This window comes from Callospermophilus lateralis, chromosome 10 (genome assembly GCF_048772815.1).
Source record: "Callospermophilus lateralis isolate mCalLat2 chromosome 10, mCalLat2.hap1, whole genome shotgun sequence".
Taxonomy (NCBI): domain Eukaryota; kingdom Metazoa; phylum Chordata; class Mammalia; order Rodentia; family Sciuridae; genus Callospermophilus; species Callospermophilus lateralis.
The window spans coordinates 56,204,941-56,227,850 of NC_135314.1; the positions used below are offsets into that span (position 1 = coordinate 56,204,941).

Below are 22,910 nucleotides of genomic sequence, written 5' to 3' on the forward strand. Positions count from 1 at the left end.
TATTTCTCCCTCATGGCCTACTCTGTGTCTAATCACAGCCATTACTCTGTGCTGTAGACAATTGGTGGTCTGTAGACAATCACCACCAAACACCTGCCTCCAGGTCACTCAACCCCACTGCTTAAAGATATCTTGGCTCATTATTACTCCTTGGGACACTACACTTTCATAAATCTGTTGATTTCAATACCCACTGATGGACTTTTCAATATCCTGACCTCTTATTCCATGACCATGTCCAACCTACTTTGGTTGTCCACACTTTCAATTACACTCTGACCATATATTTACCATAATTGCATCTACAATATAATCTCAATCACAAGCATCCCATTCTTCAACTATCCTCCTCTTCTTCCCACTCATTCCCTCTCATATACTAATATGACAATGATTTTTAAAATTTTTTTTTATTTATTTGTTCTAATCAGCTATACATTATAGCTGAATGCTCTTCAATTGATTGTACACAAATGGAGTACAATTTTTCACTCCTCTTGTTGTACACGAAGTAGAGTCACATCATTTGTGCAATCATACATGTACCTAGGGTAATGATGTCTGTTTCATTCTACCATCTTTGCTATCCTCATGCCGCCTCCCCTCCCCTTTGGCCAATCCAAAGTTTCTCCACTCATCCCATGACCCCCCATTATGGATTAGTATCCACTTATCAGAGAGAACATTTGATTTTGGTTTTTTGGAATTGGCTTACTTCTCTTAGCATGATGTTTATTATCTAACTCCATCCATTTGCCTGTAAATGACATAATTTTATTCTCTTTTATTGCTGAGTAATATTACATTGTTTATATATACCACAGTTTCTTTATCCATTCATCTACTGAAGGGTATCTAGATTGGTTCTACAGTTTAGCTATTGTGCATTGAGCTGCTATGAACTTTGATGTGGCTACATCACTGTAATATGCTGTTTTTACGTCCTTTGAGTATAGACCAAGGAGTGGGATAGCTGGGTCAAATGGTGGTTCCATTCCAAGTTTTTTTTAAGGAATTTCCATACTACTTTCCAGATTGGTTGCACCAATTTGCAGTCCCACCAGCAATGTATGAGTGTGCCTTTCCCCCCACATTCTTGCCAACACTGATTGTTGCTAGTATTCTTGATAACTGCCATTCTGACTGGAGTGAGATGAAATCTTAGCGTGGTTTCGATCTGCATTTCTCTACTTATTAGAGATGTTGAACATTTTTTCATATATTTGTTGATTGATTGCATATCTTCTTCTGAGAAGTATCTGTTCAGTTCTTTAGCCCATTTATTGATTTGATTGGGTTGTTTGTTTTATTGATGTTAAATTTTTTGAGTTCTTTATATATCCTGAGATTAATGCTGTATTTGATATGCGTATGGTAAAAATTTGCTCATATACTATAGGCTCTCCAACTCATTGATTATTTCTTTTGCTGAGAAGAAGCTTTTTAGTTTGATGCATTCCATTTATTGATTCTTAATTTTTTTTCTTATGCTATAGGAGTCTTGTTAAGAAAGTTGGGGTCTACTCCGACATGATGAAGATTCGGGCCTACTTTTTCCTCTAGTAGGCATAGGGTCTCTGGTCTAATGCCTAGCTCCTTGATACACTTTGAGTTGAGTTTTGTGCATAGAGAGAGATAGGGGTCGAATTTCATTTTGCTACATATGGACTTCCAGTTTTCTCAGCGCCGTTTGTTAAAGAGGCTCTCTTTTCTCCAATGCATGTTTGTGGCACCTTTGTCTAGTATGAGATGACTGTATTTATGTGGGTTTGTCTCTGTGTCTTCTATTCTGTTGCACTGATCTACATGTCTGTTTTGGTGCCAATACCATGCTGGTGTTTTTTTTTTTTTGTTTGTTTGTTTTACTATAGCTCTGTAGTATAACTTAAAGGCTGGTTGTAATGCCTCTTGCTTCACTTTTCTTGCTAAGGATTGCTTTGGCTAATCTGGGTCTCTTATTTTTCCAAATGAATTTCATGATTACTTTTTCTATTTCTATGAGGTATGACATTGGGATTTTAAATGGTATCACATTGAATCTGTATAGCACTTTTGGTAGTACTGCCATTTTGACAATGTTAATTCTGCCTATCCCAGAGTATGGGAGATCTTTCCATCTTCTAAGGTCTTCTTCGATTTCCTTCTTTAGTTTTCCTTACAGAGGTCTTTCACCTCTTTTGTTAAATTGACTCCCAAGTGACAATGATTTTTTTACTCTAATAAGGAATGACAATTTTAGAGCCTACAACTTTATCTCATTCATATCATTCCTTATTAATCCTATTCACCTGGTAAAACTGCAACTCTAGTTAAATCTCTCTCTTTATGTCTTTGCCAACTTTGCCCATGCCTGCACTTGCCCAACAGAACAGGTTGGAGGAAAACACACAACCATGATAACTGGTCTCACTTCAAATTAATCACCAATCACCAAGCCCTCAGTGCTGCCAAATAATCCTGCTACAATTTCCCAGTCCACATGTTCCCCACTTTCCTAGAAAACAGTTCCATAAATTATTCTCTCTCCAAGAAATACTCCCCTATGCTCACTCATCAGGTGATAATTTTGTTTCCATTTTTCTGAGGCATATAAGCAAAATTAACATCTACAAGCTTCTACCAACCACCATCTGCATCTGTATCTATATACTCAGTATCTTCTGTTACTACTGAAGAATTAGCTGTTAATGCTTCTGAGGTCAATTTGTTTACCTGTACTCTAGAAGACTGCATCTCATCTTGTTTACTCAAGGACACAGCTACAGCAATTCCACTCTGTCTCTCTAGCACCATCAATTTCCCCCTGAATCCATTAGATACCACATTATAGAGACAGGCTTAAATATCTCTTAACTTAAAAAAAGAAAAAACAAAAAACAAAAACCCCCAGTAGCACATTTTCTCTGACTCCAGTCCCATTTCTCTGTTGCCCTTCAAGGCATAACTTCTCAAAAGAAGCATCTACACTCACCATCTCCAATTCCTCTCCTCCCATTTTATCTTGAACTTACCCCACCACTCCAGTGAGACTATTCTTTTAAAGGACACCAAATATTTCCATGCTGCTAACTCCAATGTTCTATTCTCAATCCTCCCTAGCTTGTTCTTTTTTACTTGCACAACTTCTAAATACTGGAATGCCCCAGGGTTCAGTTCTCACCTCTTCAGAAGCTACATTTCTGTCACAGGTGATCCCACCCAGCCTCAAAACTTTAAATAGTATTCCATCTGACAAAGACTATAATTTCAGGGATCATTTCTATAGTTAGTTACATCTGACAACTCCCAAAATTACTGTGCAGGTGTCTCCCCTGAATCCCATACTTGTATATCCAACCAACATTTTAATCAGTCTTCTTAGATATCTAATAGGCATTTCCAACTCCTAATCTCCATGCCATCTGTCTCCCAACTGTTCCTTCCACAATCTTGACCTCAGTAAATCAAAGCTCTATTCTCCAAATTACTTATAAGGTTGAAAAACATTACAGACTCCTCTCCTTCCTTCACACTCTACAACAGACCCATTAACAACACTTTTGAGTTTACTTTCAACATCTATATACAAACTAACCACTTCTCAAATCCTCCACTGCCATAACCTGAAGGAAGCCACCATCTCCACTAGCCTAACAGGTCTCCCTGCTCTGGCTCACATTCTTAAGACAATGGTAGAGTCATCATTTTGCTCTCAGAGCCTTTCAATGGTGAGCCCTTCCCACTCCTTAATGGCCCAGGGCCTTCCCCGTGGCTTTCAAGGCCCTGCCTGAGCCAGTTTCCCATTCCCTCAGGGATCCTCTTACCCCTGTTTCTTTCAAGGGCTCTGCTCCAGTCTCATTGTTTATTCTAGGAAATGCCAAACAAGTTTAGGACCTTTTGTCTTTGCTATTACCTTTGCCCCAAACAGTCTTATCTGGAATCTACAAGGCTGGCTTCCTTTTTCCCTCAAGTATCTACTCAAATATTGTTACTAAGTGAGGCTTTCCCTGACACCCTCGGCAAAATATAACACCACCTGATCATGTTCCCTTCATTCTTTTTTTTTTTGGTGGGGAGGGGAGGCAGGGGGAAGTACCAGGCATTAAACTCGGGGCACTTGACCATGAGCCACATCCCCAGCCCTATTTTGTATTTTATTTAGAGAGAGGGTCTCATTGAGTTGCTTAGCCCCTCGCTTTTGCTGAGGCTGGCTTTGAACTTGCAATCCTCCTGCCTCAACCTCCTCAGCTGCTGGGATTACGGGCATGTGCCACAGCATTGGCTCCCTTCATTCTTTAGCCTGTTTTTATTTTTTCTAAATCATATATTAACCTCTAACAGACTAAATATTGAATTTTAAAATTTGCTTCCTGGATCTTCTCACTAGATGTAGATTCTACCCCAGTGCTTTGCATACATTTTATTGTTATCTTCTTGAAGCTTTCTTCTCTTGGTTTCTAGGTCGCATTTGCTCTGACTCTCCTATTATCTCACTAGCTAGTTCTTTTCTGTTTCATGCTGGTAAATAAAAAGGGGAGGGAAGGTGTAACATACATCTTAGGAAGATAAAAGGTCTTCTATGCTAAGCTGGGTGGGACCTGTTGCAGCATGATCTCCGGACAACCATTTACTTTCTAGGGAGCAAGATATTTAGCACCCAGTGAAAGCTCAGAACTTGTGTTCTGTGTGTACAGATAAAGACACCTGCAGTATAACAGCCAATGTATGAAAATGCATTACCTTTGTCCTACTAGAAAGAAAAATTACTTCCTAACAGAATTTTCAAATTTATCTTTTATTGCTTCGACCAATGGAAAAAATAAAATTGAGGGATGGGATTGTGGGTCATTGGTAGATCGCTTGCCTTGCATGTGTGAGGTACTGACTTCGATTCTCAGTACCACATAAAAATAAAATAAATAAAATAAAGATATTGTGTCCATCTACAACTAAAATAAAAAATAAAATATAAAATTGATTTCACCATATAGTTATAAGAACTATGAATGAATTTCTAAAATGATTTATTTTATGAAATGATTAGGTAGCTTCTAATATATCTGGTCATGAATAATAGATAAAATTATAATAAGAACGAGGAAAATTAACATTTTTCTACCACAAAAACAAGGTTGACTAAATTTAAAGAATATTGAAAAATGTTCCTGATGAAAAGAAACAGCATTTTCCCCCATTAAACAAAAATTATGTTTTGGACTGAGCTTCTATACTATGATCCAACAGGTCAGACCACCAAACCAAAATGGAGTCCCTTAAGCTAAATAATCAAACGGAAACTTTAAAGATGTTATTAAAAACAGGCTAGTTTTTCCTGAAAATAGATTTTAGTTTACATGAGTCAGTATAATAAGGAAGTCCCCCTTACTTTGACCTTTACTAAAAAGTGAATAGCAGTAATCTGACATTAACCAATCAGGTTTTTTTCCTTTTATTTTTGTTTCCTTGTTACACCTTATAAAACCAACTCTACCCAAGGTACAGTGGTGCTTGTCTGTAATCTCAATGATTTAAGAGGCTGAGGGAGGAGGATTGCAAGTTTGAGGCCAGGCTTGGCAACCCAGTAAGACTGTGTCTCAAAATTTAAAAGAAAAAGGGTTGGGGATATAACTCAGTGGTGAAGTGCCCTTAGGTTCAATTTCTGGTACCAAACAAACATCACACACACTTACTCTTTGCTTTTTTCCAAGGAGAACTTTTATTCTATTTTGTAGAATGGAAGCTGTCCAATTCATTAATCCCAAATAAACTCCTATTCTACCTATAATTAAATTAGTTGCGATCTTGTCTTTTGACACTTCTAAATGTTGTTCTTGGCTAAACTTTTAAGGAATGAACAAAGAATTGTCAGATTAGAGAAAAAATAAGTAGAAATAACAACTTAATATGTTCAACATGCAAACCTAGACTGTATCTTAGACTAGGGAAAAAATAGGAAAAATTGATGAAGTCCAAGTAAAGTCTATAATTTCATTAAAAAGCAAGCAAACAAACAAACAAAAACCACCAAAACAGAATATCTCCATTCAGAACATGAAATCCTTTCTCAGCATTTTGCGCATATCTTTTGTGTTAGTATCTACTCAACCTGAAAGTTCTATACCAGTCAAGACACACCCTTCCAAGACTGAATAACTTTTATTGTTAGAAGGTTCTTCCTTGTATTTTGTGGTGTCACATTCCTTATAACTTAATGCACTTCAGTTCTTCCTTCTAGAACTATATATATTATAGTCTAAATCCTCTTTTACTTGACCATCACATATTCTACATTCTGCCTCAAGTTTCTTTTTCTTTCCTTTTTTTTTTTTTAAAGAGAGAGTGAGAGAGGGAGAGAGAGAGAAAGAATTTTAATATTTATTTTTTAGTTATAGGCGGACACAACATCTTTGTTTGTACGTGGTGCCGAGGATCCAACCCGGGACGCACGCATGCCAGGCGAGCGTGCTACCGCTTGAGCCACATCCCCAGCCCCTCAAGTTTCTTTTTCAAACTTAACATATTCTGTTCCCTTCTATGATTTTTACCCAACCATAATTTTTTTGGGGGGTAAGTTTTGGGTTTTTTCCAACCATGGTTTTTACAACCATTATTATTACTGTCACACATTTTTAAAATCTGGTTTGTCAAATGACCTTAAATATCAATGCTCAAAACCAAACATTAGTATAGAGAATTTCAAACCATTTCTCTTCTTGTTCTGGACACTATGCTCTGTGCCCAAAACTGTCCTCCTCTTTTAGCAGTTATATCACATTATTGGTTGTGAATGAATTCTCAAATCAACAGTTCCATAGTCTTTTCTATATAGAATATTCCAATGAAGGAACTGTCAGGATGGGAGACCATCACCCTATTCTAGTCTCTTAATAACAAATAATTTGAATGCTAACTATGTGCCAGACAATTGCAATTCTATGTCTACCTGTGCTTGACTTTTGATGATCTGAATGTTTGTATTTCCCTCAATCCATATGCTGAAATCCTAACCACCACAATCATGGAATTAGGAGGAGGAATTTTGGGAGTTGATTATGTTATGAGGGAAGAGTCCTTATGAATAAGAGTAATGCTTTTATGAAAGTGATCCCAGAGAGATTACTGGCTTTTTCCCCCATGAGACATTACAAAGAAAAGACCACTGTGCAGGAAGTAAGTCTAATCAGACATGGATTCTGCCCAGGCCTTCATCTTGGCTTTCCAATCATCCAGAACTGTTAGAAATAAATTTCTGGGGTTGGGGTTGTAGCTCAGTTGTAGAGCGCTTGCCTAGCATGTGTAAGGCACTGGGTTCGATCCCTGGGACCAAATTAAAAAAAAAAAAGAATTAAAAAAAAATAAAATAAAGGTATTGTCCATCTACAACTAAAAAAATAAAAATAAAAAAGAAATAAATTTCTGTTGTTTATTAGGCACCAAATTTATAGTATTTTGTTATAATGGCCCCAGTGGACTAAGACAATGTTCCAAATCTTATCAAAGAACTAATTTCATTAATACTTATAAAAGGCTGAACTAACAGAAATTATACAAAGTAATCTCAAATCATTATCCAACTAATAAACCTAAAGTCTTGTATAACAGCCTCTTGAAGGTAAATCATCTATAAATCTATTTACCCATACTTATGTGGGATAATTCAATGTCTTCTCAGCCCTGTGAACTTTTATTTATTTTTGCTCCTATCAGAATCATACTGGCAGGTGGTAAAATTAGATGTGCATAGTATCCTATGCATCTCAATTGAGAAAGCCACCTGGTCACATACACACATTTTAAACCTGTCCTGCACCACCTTCAGAAAACCAAGCGTCAGATCTGAGTTTCCCAATAGTTTTTCCAGGGCTGGAGTCATCTATGATCAAAGCCAACTCATTACTTCCTTACATCTGGACATAATCAATCTATTTTCTGACCTCTCTCCCTCAACATGCCCAAATCCCTTTGAAGTCAAAGCATTAGTCATTTTTGTCAGGTGTAAAAAACATTCATAGCATGTGCACTTCGATGCTCTGATGTCCACAATAAAAATGTAAAATCTGAAACATTCAAAGATCGCTTAAATCCCTACAGTTGCAGAAAGGGCATTGATTTAAAAATAAATAAATAAACAAATAAACATTTGCAAGGCAGTTTCCCCATATTTATTTGTCTCTTTGAGGACAGAGGGTTCCTAACTCAGAAACGGGATGCCACCAACACTGGGTCACCTCACACAACCCCTAAAAACCAAGCCCAGAGAGGCGGCTGGCAGGCCTGGAGCTAGGGCAGGCGCTGACTCCCCAGGGAGTGACAGCACCTGCAGAGACCCTCAAACACCCTGCCCACCCCGCGACCACTCACCTCTCTTGTCCAGGAGCCACATGAACGCGAAGCAGGGCAGGAAGCCAATGGGCCCCCACAGCACAAGCAGCGCGATGTCCCAGCTGGAGAAGCCATAGGCCTGGCGCGCCGAGTTCTGGATAGGGCCCCAGGTGTTCCAGACCAGGCCCTGCGCGAACGCCAGCAGCGAGAAGAGCAGCAGCACCAGCCAACGGCGCCCGTACACCCGTCCCGGACCCGGGCCAGCCGCGGGCAGCGCCACCGCCGCCGCCGCCGCCTCCCGGCTCCTGCGCGCAGCCCCGGGCCCAGGCCCGAGTCCGGGTCCCAGTAGCGGCTGCCGCTCCTCGTCGCTACTCCAGCCTGCGCCCATGGCCACGCTGCCCGCCGGCCCCTGCCCAGAGCAGACTCGGTGGCCGTCTACCAGCCCACTCAGACCCGGCGGGAGGAGCCCCAGTCGGAGCTGCTGTGGTTGCCCTCGGCCTCCCGGCCGCGCCTGGTGCGCCTGCGCCACCCGAGCCGGTGAGTGAGGAGGCGGGGGGAGGCTGAGGTCCGCCCCGCCCTCAGGCACTGCGAGCAAACACTCGCGCGTGGAAGAGCTGGGGTCGCAATGAGACTACCGGGAGGAATTGCAAAGGCCGTGAGGAGCGCGGTTGGCCCGGCAGAGGGAAACTCCCAGGGAGACTGCAGTAGAGGAGGTTAGGCAAGCCACCCGAGGATTGCTGGAGGAAGTGCCCAAGTTTACATCATGTGCCTAATAAACAACTCGGTGACCTCAGGCCACTTAACCTAATGCTTGCTACTATATTGGGTTTAGTTTTATTTGGTTTATAACTTCAGAAATTATGGGGGGGGGGATTGATGGAATAAGGTCGAAGTGTAGGAGCGTGCCAGGGGATTGTGTTACAAAAATGATATCTTGTGCCTTTGTTTTTTGTAAATAAGTACTACCTAGCATAATGTGTCACCTTTTTTTTCTTACATATCCAATGCCACATGTAATATTTTTACCCATTTTGTCTATCACTTAATAGGCGAACAGTAAGATTGTGTTAAGGTTGTAAGATTTCTGCCCCAAAGTGACCTAGATCCATCTTCGGTCATGATTTCGACCAGACTAGGGGTGAACAAGGAAAAAACTGGGGGTTGTTGATCTCTTGACCAGGCATCCACTTGTTTGTTTGTTTTGATATATAAATCCAGAAGCCTGACAGCTGTCAGTGTCCTGAAGAGCTCAAGTGGAGCAATTTGGCTTGTCTGGATCGGGGAAATGAGTCACAGGGAGAGCAATCAAAGGACACTCTGCCCGAGGTTCGTATTCCCGGCAGTCACAAAAGCTGGATGGAGTCACGCTGCCGCCAGAAGGGGCGGAGAAGTGAAAGACAGTCACTGTGCTGGTCTCCACGGCTGGTCAGAGTGGCTGCAGGGACCGCGAACGCACAGAGCAGGCCCACCGCCAGGAGCCCCGCAAAACAACAAACCACCCCCTAGGACTCCAATCCTGTGGGGTGGGGAAAAGCCAAGGAAGGATCTGACTAGAGAACGAAAGGCTAAGGGAAAGAAGCTAAGGTCTGGAGAACGTGAGGAGCGCCACAACTCAAACCACGCGTTGGGTGCTTGGGACCAAAACAAACCCGTGTGGCCCCGCCCAGAGCTGGTCACGTGAGGCGGCGGCGGCGGCGGCGGTTCCGGCGAAGCTGGTGGAGCAGCTGCGATTCCTTCCTGTGGTGGTGCTGCTGTGGACCCCGGCGGGCCCTGCGCGGACTCCCCGGCGCGTTCACTCATTGGGTTCTGGCGGAGCAGAGGCCGCCTGGCGCTCTCCATGGCAGCGGGCTCAGAGGTGAGCTCTCGCCTTACCCTGGAAGCTACAGCTGCCGGGAACCAAGGTAGGTGCCGGACTGAGGTCTTACCCTACATGCAAACCCGGTCCCTAGGGATCCACCGGGCTCCTCTCGTGTGGCCCTTTGAGATTAGCTCCATCCCAGGTCTCTCCCGCCTTGCGTTCAATTATGAAGAAAAAGAACTTGTTTTCATAAATGGGAGTTTTCGCAAATAGTGGTATCCAGATTTTGGGTCGTTGTACAGAAATCCTAGGGCAGTGCTGTTGCACGCACAAGGGCGTTCTAATGTTAGAGTGGACTAAAATTAAACTTGTGAAACTGGAGGTAAGGGGAAACAGTGTGGGACTTTTCTGGACAGGGATCATGGGCTTTTTATTCGTTATCTGTGGAACATTGGTTTAGTGAATGGGTGAAGTTTTCTGGCCCAGGAGCTGGAGTTTCCTGTTAGCATTTAATGGGCCCTGTTGCGTGGGCCCTATTCTGCATACTGCCACGGGATCCAGAGACTTTTAAATGTTTATACCAGAGCCTATCCCGAAAACTCACAGTGAATAAAGGAACCTGGAAAGAAAAAAAAGAATGACTAATAAGTGGTCTCATTAATGCTATCCATAGAACCCACTCACTCAGTGACAGTTGTCACCATGAGGAGGGATCCCAATGGGAAAAACAAAAATACTTCAAGGAGGGAATGTTTATGATTGGACAGGATAGTGACAAACTCTGGTGCTGGTGCTGGGAGCTCTGGAAAACAGGGAGCAGAAAAACACAAGATGGATGTATTTGGAGATCAAATAGTTTACCCAGAGGTGTAGATGCCCATTTCTAGCTGAAGGAATAAATTATAACCTTCTACTCTCTGATTTCTTACTCCTGCCTCTATAGCTCATTTGCTTATGTACCCCAGGGAGACAATTCCTGAACTTCAGTTATACCTCCAATCCATTGACCCTTCCATTTTTATTCACTGCACTCTGACCATTTTTGAGGGCATGTCATAGTTTATCATTATGAGTTCTTTCTTGAAAATACACTATTCTCTTGGCCCTCCCTGCATTTTATTCTGACAAAACTTACACTGAATGAATGCACCCTTTTGCACTCTCTGTATCTACACCTGTCTAGCTGAACATTGCTGGAAAAATTCTACATGGGCCTGTGGATGTAGCTCCAAGGCAGAGCACTTGCCTACCATAGGGGAGACCCTGGGTTCCATCCCCAGCACCAGTTGATGGCAGTATAAAAGGAGAATGCTTAAGCTCTTTAATATTCTTTCAGGATGAACCGGAGATTCTTCTGATGCTCCTTTCTAACTTTCTCCTTTGACAGTTTCCTCAATTTTAACTCCTTTTGCCATGTCTTTCATGTTTTTCTATAATTCAGCTAATGACCTTTTAAGTCAGGACAGTTCTTCATCTAGTCTATCTTCCTTTTTTATCCTCCTGGATCATCAGATCCTAGATCAAATCATCTATATTTTTTTTACCTAAACCCCTAGTATATCTTCCTGACCAGTGTCCCTGTTTCCTATCTTGTGCCCCTCCAATTCCTTCTCTGTTCAACAGCTGACATTTTTTTAAGGAAGAGAAGGATGTGGCTCAGTGATAAAACGCTTGCCTATCATGTTCAAGGTCTTAAGTTCGATCCCTAGCATAACCAAAAAACAAAATGTGACACTCGCTTACTTAAATATTTTGAATTAATTTCATTGCACTTAGAACCTAGAATAAATGTCAAATTTCTAATTACGCCGTACAAAAATGTTTAGTTTAGATTCTGCCAACTTTCACTCACCTCTTCCTACTTTTCACATAGCTGACTTCTTCAGGTATCAGAGTATGTCAGCACCTGAGTCCTTCCCAGACCAATCTATCTAAAACAGTCTGTGGGTTTCCCCACCCTCCATGCCCCTAGATGTTTTATAATGCAGCATCTATTTCATCATTTTACTATTACCATCTGTAATTACTTTTTTATTCCATTTGACCTTGAATACTTAAGGGCAGGACCTATATCTGCTTCATTCATCACCGTGTGCCCAGTAACAGGTAAAGTATTGGGATATAATATTTTGTTGAGTGACTGAGTAAGAGATCTCTGTGCCAAGTCTAGAGACAAGAGGAGAAAGCATGTAGACATAATCCAGGAATCAAAAGAGATTGCTATGAGAAGTGGTGAAAAAAGAGGGATCCCAAAGGTCACATTATACCATTTAAGAAGCCTGACCTTTAAAACAGCAGGAAGCCTTTGAAGTTAGTTAGGGGAGTAATGTGATCAGCTGTGGTTTTAGGAAGATCGCTCTGGCTGAAGGGTTGCAGAAGAAATTGTAGGGAGAAAGACTGAAGAACAAAGTCTTTACTCCCTCAGTGCCTCAGTTTCCTCTTCTATGAAATGCATGATAATTGTGAAAATTGAAGACGATATATGTTCATCCAGCATAGTATCTGGAAGGATTAAATATTCAAGAATGGTAACAATTTTTATTAGTAATAGACAGTGCTAGCCTTGGTGACCAATAGGAAATTAGGAGGAAAAAAGAGAAACTAGGTGTAAGTTTGGAAGCTGAAGAACAGCAGGTAGTTGGAAGCAATGTTGAGTTTTAATGTGAATGCATAGAGTGTAAGTACGGGTTGATGATGCAGAAGAAGGTCAGGTACACAGATGGGAAAGAGGAAGTTTGGTGTTTTTTTTTTTTAATATATAGTATGCAGGTATCATAAAATTCACCATTTTATAGCTTACAATACAATCCAGTGGTGTTTAGTGTGTTCACAAGGTTGTATAACCATCACTATTTTAATTCCAAAACATTTTCATCGCCCCCAGAAGAAACATGTTCCCCATTAGCAGTCACTGCTCACTACCCCTTTTCCCCAGTCCAAGGTAACCATGATCTCTCTTTCTCTATGTATTTGACTGTTCTGGACATTTTATGTAAATGGAATCATACCATACATGGCATTTTGTGTCTGACTTCTTTCCTGTAACATAATCTATGTTGTACAATGTATCAATACTTAATTTTCTTTTTCTAGCTGAATAATATTCCATTGTATAGATCTATCTCATTTTGCTTATCCATTCATCAGTTGATTGCCTTTAGAATTATTTATTATCTATTATGAATAATGGTTTTTATCCTGAATAATGCTACTGTGAACATCCAGGTACAAGTTTTGTTGTTGTTGTTGTTGTTGTCAACATGTGTTTTAAGTTCTCTTAGGCAGAGTAGAGTTGCTGGGTCAAGTGCTATTAACTTTTTGAGGACATCCTTGATTCTTAATCTGAAGTCCTAAGGAGAGGAAAAAATTTGATGCAAAAAACACAGCATGCATACACATTTGTGCAGGTAACTTCAAATTTTGTGTTAAAGGGTCATCTGAATCTGTCTATGGAACTTGTAATCCTATTTTAAAATGTCATCCTCTCCAGCAACACCACTTTAGAGTGACCCTGCTTATTATCATTAAAAACTAAGTTAAAGGCAAAATACTCCTATAAGAGAAGGCTTTGCCTTCAATTATGTACTGCTGATGTAAACAGAAGGTAAGAAAAATACATTTGTTAAGTAAATGCAAGTGAAAGGGTTAGTACCTTTAGTACAATGATGACTCTATTGAGAGTCATAGAAAAGTTCATTTTTAAGCAAACTTATTACTATTTTATTATCATAAAATATATGAATGCATACTGTAAACAATGGACTTTCATGCAGTGAGGCAGAAGACAGTCTTTGCCTTAAAAGAGCTTATAACTGTTATAAATATCACTTTTGGTCCAAAAGAGAATGTAGATGAAAAAAGTTGTAGTAAGTCTGGTTGTGGTGGTGCAGACCTGTCATCCCAGTAACTCAGGAGGCTGAGGCAGGAGGATCGCAAATTCAAAGCCAGCCTTAGCAATTTAGCAACATCCTGTCACAAAATAAAAATAATAATAAAAAGGGCTGGGAATGTGGCTCAATGGTTAAGCACCCTTGGGGTCATCCCTGGTACCAAAATAAATAAATAAAAGAGAAAAAGTTGTAGTATAAAATACATCCAAAAGATAGGACACAATTAATTGGGATGTAAATATTGCACTCATTAAGTACTTTGAGGACTGAGAAAGCTTCTTAGATCAATTTCTTGAAGGTTGGTATATTTTGAATGGGAATCAATGGAAGAGACCATTTTGGGTGAATTGAAGTAGAAGGGAAGTGGTAAGCATGAACCCCAAGGGCTACTGGCCTGGAGGGCTTAGAAGAAGATGAGGAGACTGGTTCTAGTAGGGAGGAAGTAGTGGTGGAGTTGCTGGAGGAAATGAGGAAGAGGGTGTCCACTGAGTCCAGAGAAGAGCAGGGTCAAAATAGAAATGTTGAAGTGAAGAAGAGGGAAATTGTGAGTGAAAAAGCCTTCTTAGAAAAATAAAGCAAGGCATGGCAAAAATGAGGAAGTGAAGAATATGGGGATATGAGAGTGAGCAAGCTTTAGAGTGGTTGTCCTAGGGTGGGGGGTAATTAGGAGTTACCAATTAGTGGTAATGTGATTGGGAACAGGAAACAGAACGGAGGGAGGTGAGCATGAAACTGTAGAACCGATCCCTTTGTTTTGATATTGTTTCTGATTATGCTTAATAGCTCATTAAGCAAAAGTAGCAAAAAGAAGTGGTTAATTTCAGTACACTGCTTACTCAGTTATTCAGAAAACTGTATTTAGCATTGCTTTATGCCAGGGGTGTAAAAGTAGAGGCTTGCCTTTGAGGATGTGATATTTTTGTTTGAAATAATAGCTTGGAAATTATTAAAAACAAACATAAAACTACTTACTGTCAAGAATCAAATTAAATTGAGTGTGAGATGTTTCTTTTCCAGGGTCACACATTGGTTGAAGCATTTCGGTGAATTTTAAATTGCAGTTCTTTGAGATAGACATCATTATATTTCTTTCTACTGAGCTTTTGTATTTACAGTTACAGTCAGGCTATGCCTTGATAAAGAGAAGAATACATCCTTAGTATTCTTCTTCTAGTCACTCCCAAGGAAATGTCTCATTCCAGAGTTGCAGGAACTTGAGTTTCATGTAGAGCTGACACTCTAACATAACTGGATTTACTTCTCTTCAGTTGAAAACACCATATTCTCTATGTCATTGTTGTTCTCAATTTTAAAAGGAGGTCAGACAGAGGAGTTTAAAGAAAACAAAAGTCTACATAATCCTTCAAAGTAAAGAATTCTCATACTAAAGCACATGTGCAGTTCATAATGTCACTAAAATATTTTTATTCAGTAATGATGAATATCAGAAAAATATGATTGAATTTTTTATGTTTTAAAAACACATAAAATTTATTGTCGTCTTGTAAGGGTCCGGCGAAGCGTCGGAGAAAGAGACCACAAGAGACCAGCTTCATGCAATAAGCAGGGGAAAGTTTTATTGAACCAGCATGCTGGGGCTCCGTGCCCACTCAAGAAAGGAGAGCAGCCCAGAGCCCAGAGCAGAGGTCAGGCAGAGCTTAAGTACACTTTTTGGAGAGGGCGGGGGGCTTTGCATACATCAGAACAAATCATCATGAGGCGCGGGAAAATTGAACAACAACTCTGAGACCTGATTAGTACATTCATTGGCAGGAACAGATTGGACGGGGGTGATTGGTCACTTCTAAGCGGGGTGCACATTTAAACTGATTGGTTTTAGGTCCTGCGATGCCTACGTGCCAGCTTCACAGAACCCCAGGTTATTAGACAACCAGAGGAGTCACTGAGAATATTTACTGGGCAGTTCGGGTATTGTCCTAACAGCTACAGGGATTACAGGTTCGGGGGGTAGCAGAGGAATTGTAACAATACTTGGTCTTTTACTTTTTAACCCAAGCCCTGCAGTTTAGAAACTTTACAATGTCCGGTCTTTTACACTTTAACTCAGGCTCTGCAGCTTAGAAATTTTACCTTTACAGTCTTAGTCTGTGTTTATTTATAAATTATAGAAATTTATTTTCTAGTAGTTCTGGAGGCTGAAGAATCCAAGATCAAGGTGCCAGCAATTTTCCTTGTCGGATGAGGGCTGCTCTTTGCTTCAGAATGGCACTTTTGGATACATCCTCCAGAGGGAGGAATGCTGTGTCCTCACATGGTAAAAGAGGGAAGAGCAAGCTAGCCTAATGCTGTGAAAAGCCTTTTGATAAAGGCTATAATCACATGCAGGAGGAGGCTTCTGGCCTAACTACCTCTACAAGATACTACATCTTAACACTATCACTTTGGACCTCAAGTTTCAACACCTGAGTTTTTGGGGGAACACAAAACATAACAGTCATCTTAACCATTTTTAACTGTGCAGTTTAGTAGTATCTGCTGAGAGCCATAGCCAAGTAGGAATGACGCATGGCATTTTGGGTTGAAAGGTGACCCTGCTCAAGGATTAGGGTGGCTCCGGATTTAGGGTGGATTCTGCTGGAATAGGGCCGCTCCAAGTTTAGGGTGGATCCTGCTGGAATAGTGCAGCTCCAGGTTTAGGGTGGATCCTGCTGGGAATAGGGCGGCTCCAGGATTAGGGCATATCCTGCTGCCTCAGGTGCCCGCTCCTTTAGAGTTTCCATTGAGTTCTCTCCGGGTTCTGAGAGTATTGGTACGCAGAGCCCGGTGGAGGGAGTGTATTTTTCCCAGAACCTGCATGTAGAGTGCCCATGAGAGTTTGGGAATAAAGAGTTGCTGTTGGAATCTATAAGGCTTTTGTGGTGGCTCGGTTATTTTGTGCCCAGATAGACTGCGGCAAGTATCAAATAGATTCACAATGTAGTGAAGGAAATGTCCAGAATTTTTTCATCTTAAATATCTGAAGCACACTATATCCATTAAAGAACTCCAACTTTTTTCCTCCCCCCAGCTGCTGGTAACTACCATTCTACTTTCAGTTTCTATCAATTTAAACACTTTTGATACCTTAGATAAGGGAAATCATAAAACTCATTTATTTTACTTAACATGATGTCTTTAAGGTTCATCCATGTGACAAAATGTCCTTCCTTTTTAATGTTGAATAATATTCCCCAGTATGTAAAAACATTCATCCATCAGTGTACATTAGAGTTGCTCTCACCACTTGGCTCTTTCATTAGTGCTTCTGTAAACATGGGTGTGCAAAGATCTCTTTGAGACCCAACTCTCGAATATTTTTAATGAAAGGTAAGATGAAATAACCAGTTTATTTTGAATTATGGGAAGATAGAAAAAACAAGTGTTAGATGAAAATATTTTGGTAGAAATTCTGAAGATACTTTGGAGCATTAGACACCATTCTTTCTAGTGTTAATTTAAAATATAGACAGATACACTTTTCCTTGCCTTAGGTTCAAGATCAGTATTACTTTTGAACTTGTAAACATTATTTATGAGTTATTTTTTGAAGAGAGGACAAATTTTCTGGGTTAACTGGGCAAGAGTTGTAAGTATAAGTGGATAAAATGAGTCTAAAAGACTTATGTACCCTTGGTAACTCTTCAGCCTATAACTGTCCCATGTGCCCAACCTGATCCTGGTGGGGTGTTCATTCCCTCACCAAATGTGGCATTGATAGTGTTAAGTCATATTAGCTTTAACACTAATACCTATGGTTATTTGGTATTAAAGGAACACCGTCTAGTCCTTGAAATTCAAAGCATTTATGACTATTTGTCATTTTACTTAAGCATTATGTTACCTTCCAACTTAGTTTGTATTGACATTTTAAAATGGTAATAGGGGGTTGGGAGTTGTAGCTCAGTGGGAGAATGCTTGCCTAGCATGCATATATCCTAGGTTCTTGGAGTTTGATCACCAGCACTGGAGGAAAAAAGTTAAAATAGTGGCTACAAGATGGGAAATTACCTTTGGTATAAGTTTTCCCATTTAGTCTTTAACACCAATACAATCATTTTGTTAGATATGGGTCCACTGGCATGTATATATTCAGAGATAAATTATCTCACCATGCCAGGACCCAGTTTTTTTATACATGCTGTATCACTATATGAATATTCTCAATATCATGACTCTTCTTGTCACCTTCTGAGAGTTTTTGAATATCTATAGTTTTTCCATTAATTTTATACCTGACATGAGAGACAAGTTAATTTCAATTTCAGGATATTTGTCATGGGTATATTCTATAAATTTTTGAAGAGCATTCTGGAGACTTGGTAAATGTACCTTATTCCTGTCTTAAAAATCTAAGTCTCAGGTTCAAATCCAAGCCAGGTATTAATTGACTGAATCCAGATTGCTAGCAAATTCAAAGAAATGAGGTTTCAAATTATCTTGTACTTTGTGTTAATTATTTTTAAAACTGGTTATAACTCAGGCTGTAATAACTGGACTGAATATGCTATATCTGGAAGAAGAAAAGACTGTTGGGCAACACCTATATCAGTAATCTGTTTTTTCAGCAATTTCAGGTCATCTAGTTAGAAATTTCTGCTTGCTGCAAGTTTAGACATAACTATACTTATCCCTTAAATGCTGTTGAGATTACTTCAGAATTTTTATAGCTCTTTGCAGATATTCCTGTAATGACTGGGTACATCCAGAGGCTGTTTAATTAATCTAATGTAGCCTTGCATTCTTCTTTAAATTGTAACACTTTAATTTGTTAATTTAATGGCCCAGTTCATTGTTGATTAAACTATCAGAAACCAAATTAGTTTTATCTCACAACCAGTGGATTGTTTTATTTCACTGTTGGGCCTGAAATTCTGGAACATATGCTAATTTCTTAATATGGCAAACATCCTACTGCTTTGGTGTGCACAAGCTTTATAGCATTTTTCATTCATTTAGCAAATGTTTGGGCCTTTAATATATATCAGTCACTAGACCAGTTTCTTAGCAAATTTTGGTTGGGGGGGGGCTCTTCTCTTAAATAATCTCTCGGATATCTGAGATTTTTAGATCAAATCATTAGATACTTTAAAAAAATTTTAACATTACGGTAAAGAGAAAAATTTACTTTCTTGAAGCCATTTTGTCAAAACAAAATGTTGAGTTTTTGTAAAAGGGTAGCAAATATGCTCAAATATGAGAGCTGTTTTGAGAATATTGAAAGCCGTGTGATCCATTAAATCCCTCTCAGAAGGACAGGTGCTTTTGATTTTCTCTGCCCTTTAAAGAATCAAAATGTTCAAAGGTTTATTATTTTACAACCATAGAGTTGAAAGAATGCTATGGTGTGTCACACTAGCCAAATCTAAGCAACAGAGCACTTGATAGGGAGAGTATAACTATCTTTGAAAATGTCTTTGCCTAAGTAAACAAGGTGTTCTTCCAGTTATGAACAAATGACGGGAGTTTTGACTATCAGCATTTATTTTTTATGCAAAAGGATTCAAGAGGTCAAAGTTTGCTGGTGTTGGTGCACTAACATAAAGGTGGACATGTTTGCATTCTTTTGGCCAAGATTCACAATTTTCTGAACCTTTCTCTTGCCTCCCAAGCTGGCTAACCCTTATGTCTACTTTCCAGGTAGTATATTCCAGGATAAGTGCAAAAAAGCTGATTCAGCAACTTCCAGAAATACCTCTGTTCACTCCTATCTGCAAAGAAATCTGGGAAATCAATTTTTCAGCCATTCTCCTTGTGTGGGGTTTTGCTAGTGAGGAAGGACAGAATGGGTGTTGAGTAGGTAGGTGAATTAGTCAGCTCTTTGTTGCTGTGACTAAAATACCTGACAAGAACAACTTAGAGGAGAAAATGTTTATTTTGGCTCATGGTTTCAGTGGTTTAGTCCATGACCCATCACTCTGGGCTTGAGATGAAGCAGAACATCATGGTGGAAGGGTGTGGCAGAGGAAAGCTGCTAGCTCATGGTAGCCACGAAACCAAGAAAGAGCACACTGAGCCAAAGGACAAGATATATAATTCCCAAGGGCATCCTCCCAGTGACCTACTTCTTTGGCTACACTCCACCTCCCTATAGTTACCATGTAGTAATCTATTCAAATTATTAATCCATCTAGTGGATTAGTCCACTGGTTAGGTTACAGCTCTCACAATCTGATCATTTTACCTCTCAACATTCCTGCATTGTCTAACATGAGCTTTTGGTGGGGAATCTCACATCCAAACCATAACAGTAGGCAAGAAGTAGTCTCTATAGCAAGTGCAGCGCATACCTAAACCCAGTCGCTCCCCAAAACATTCCTTTCTTTTCAGAGCACACTTGGATTATTGACTATGAATTGATCTTAAGCTTTCTTATTTTTGCCTTTTCAGATCATCCTCTCTCTCCTGAGTTGTAAGACTGAGGTTATTCCCACAGTTTTAATTCTCTAGAAGTAGGATTGTACAGTAGGAATAACACTGGACTTGGAATCAAGGGACCTGATATCCAGTTCCAGTTCATCTGACATCTGAGCTTCCACTTCATCCTTTGGATAATAGAAATAAAATACCTTCTCTGTGTTTTATAGGCTTCTTAGAGGATCAGATGAGCATTTTGTTTTTATGTATTTAACAGTACATGGCAAACAGTTAAGCATTGTTCACTCAAATAAATGGTAATGTAATGATGATCATGTTTAAAATCAACAGAACAAGGTGTTGCTTCTGACTTTTCTGACTTACAGCAAGTCACCAGTCTGTAATTTCACCAAGTCTTTCTTTTTACCATAGCCACTTCCTACCCCACATCTGTGGTTGAAATAGTCCTTGATATTATTCTTTTACTAATTCTTCATCTCTGCCATACTCACTGCCACCCCTTGTTTAGGACCTTATTGTCACACTTCTCCTTTGACTTACCTTAACTCTCTGAGCTAATTTTAGTCCCTGTTTTCCCTTCTCATCCCACATCTGTACACACTGCTACATAGTTTTCATTTTTATGTTTAATAGATTCACCATGGGATTGCTATATCATAATTGAGTAAGCATTTTCCTACTTTGAGGCATGAGGTTGTCTATATTTTTAGTTGTTACACAGTGGTAGTAGATGTGTATACTATATGTCAATTTGGATAGATATATAACATATGATTAATTATTTTGTTAGAATGAATTACTATAATTTGAGTTACTGGCATTGTGAATGATTCTTTTGAGACTTTTGCTTAATTTTCCTCATTGATTCTCAAAGGATGGTTCCAATTTCTGTGTCATGTACAACAAGAGCATATCATGACTTGTTACCATGAATGCAAGTATCATTCATAGTTTAGGGGGTCAAAATATGCCACTTGGACATAGTGATTATTTTGGGTTAAAGATACTTGAAGAACAGCAGATGCAGGAAAGGGGTTCTTTGACTTTCATTTTTCTCCCAAAAGCAGGAGAAAAAAAATTCCTATGGGAAAGCTACCCTCCTATGCCAGGAAAAAGGAAGTCATTTTTAAAACCAACCTTATGGGCTCAAGGCTGAGAGAAATCTGTGCAATCAGACTTTGTTAAACTAACCCTTATGTCCCTTGTCACTTTTCTTCATTTAACTGCCCTGACCCAAGCCCCTTTTTCTTGTCATGCTTTCCTAGTTTAATACCTTGTCCAACGTGGTATCTAAGGATTTATGATCCAGCTGCTTCTGGGGTGGTCTTCATTTCTCTTGTGAGGGCTCCCATAGACATGTAAAAGTACACTTTTCTCCTATTAACCTGTTTTATGCCAGTCCCTGCCAGATATCTTTAGGATGGGGAGAAGTTTTGCCTTCCCCTCAATAGTTTAACAAAACTTTAAAAATATATAATAAAAGGTGTGACTTGTCCATTTTCATCCACATGGAATCCTGGCACTAAGAAGATGGGGTGTATTGCAGTCTGGGTAGCTATGTACTTTATGTTTGACAGGTATAGATTAATACCTTGAATATAAAGTTATCACACACATCAAAGTAAAAAAAATAAAAACCAACCATCTTTAAGGCCAAGACAAAATTTTATTTCTAGTCACATCATATAGTCCTTTATGGGACTTTCAACATGTAAATGTCACAGAAACCTGGGGCTTTCACATTAAAGATCTCAAGGGGCCTTCTTCATCTTCACTTTTCATTTCCTTTAAAAACAAGCCTTACATTTAGACAGGCACAAATTACTCAAGTTATTCCATGAGTCCTTCCCTATTCCTCTTCCTTTATCAGTTTATAAGAAGGTTGGGTGGGGAAGGAATTTAGATTATTTATGAGATCTTTGGAATTTTTTGAATTAGGTATAAGTACAGATGAAATAACCAAAATAGAAGGTTGCTGATTGTTATTGAGAACCGTAAGTATATGTTTGAGGGTCAGAGTATGAAGCTATTTTTAACCTACCTCCCAAAGTTTCCATCTTAAGATGTCTTTAAAGAGAAACTTTCTGGCTAGGGAGGTAATAGAAATTTGTCTAGTAGAAAATTGTCCTAGTATGGGCAAGGCCCTGGATCCAGTCTTAAGAACTGAGAGAGAGAGAGAGAAAGAAAGAGAGACACTTTCTGGTTCTTTTATCTAAAGAATACTAATCTTTACTATCCTACCTAGGATTAATATTCTGTTCTGTGAAACAAGGATTTAGTAAGTCAGTTTTGGTTTATACGTATACCCAGTACTGTTTATGGATGCATTGAAACCAAGAATTACTATGGGTTGCCATTTTAGCACATCTTTTATTCTTAAAACTTCAGTAAAAAAAAAAAAAAAAAAAAAAAAAATCCTCTCTTCTTCCAGATTGACTGCTGTATTAGTTTTGTCTTTTTTTTTTTTTTCTCATTTAACATGTGATATAGCAAATAGAATTATGGCTGACTCTAGCAACTCCGGTTATTTCAGAGTAGTTCCCATC

General features: G+C 39.4%; 2 protein-coding genes across 4 annotated transcripts in view; one reads left to right on the top strand and one right to left on the bottom strand.

Moving 5' to 3' along the window:
- Slc49a4 (solute carrier family 49 member 4) overlaps positions 1-8,809 on the bottom strand; it is a 119,432-nt gene extending 110,623 nt beyond the window's left edge. Inside the window, exon 1 of the mRNA XM_076867166.2 lies at positions 8,341-8,809. Coding sequence (XP_076723281.1) covers positions 8,341-8,689 — 349 coding nt within the window. The 5' untranslated portion in view covers positions 8,690-8,809. The remainder of the gene's footprint in view (positions 1-8,340) is intronic.
- Positions 8,810-8,883: 74 nt separating this feature from the next.
- Positions 8,884-22,910, top strand: part of Hspbap1 (HSPB1 associated protein 1) — a 62,592-nt gene continuing 48,565 nt past the window's right edge. For 2 of the 3 annotated variants that reach the window (XM_076867712.2, XM_076867714.2), the window contains exon 1: positions 8,884-9,014. In XM_076867712.2, the coding sequence (XP_076723827.2) occupies positions 8,927-9,014 (88 nt within the window). In that variant the 5' untranslated portion in view covers positions 8,884-8,926. Of the gene's footprint in view, positions 9,015-9,984; positions 10,203-22,910 lie in introns of those variants that run through there. The other variant, XM_076867713.2, reaches the window with a different exon arrangement.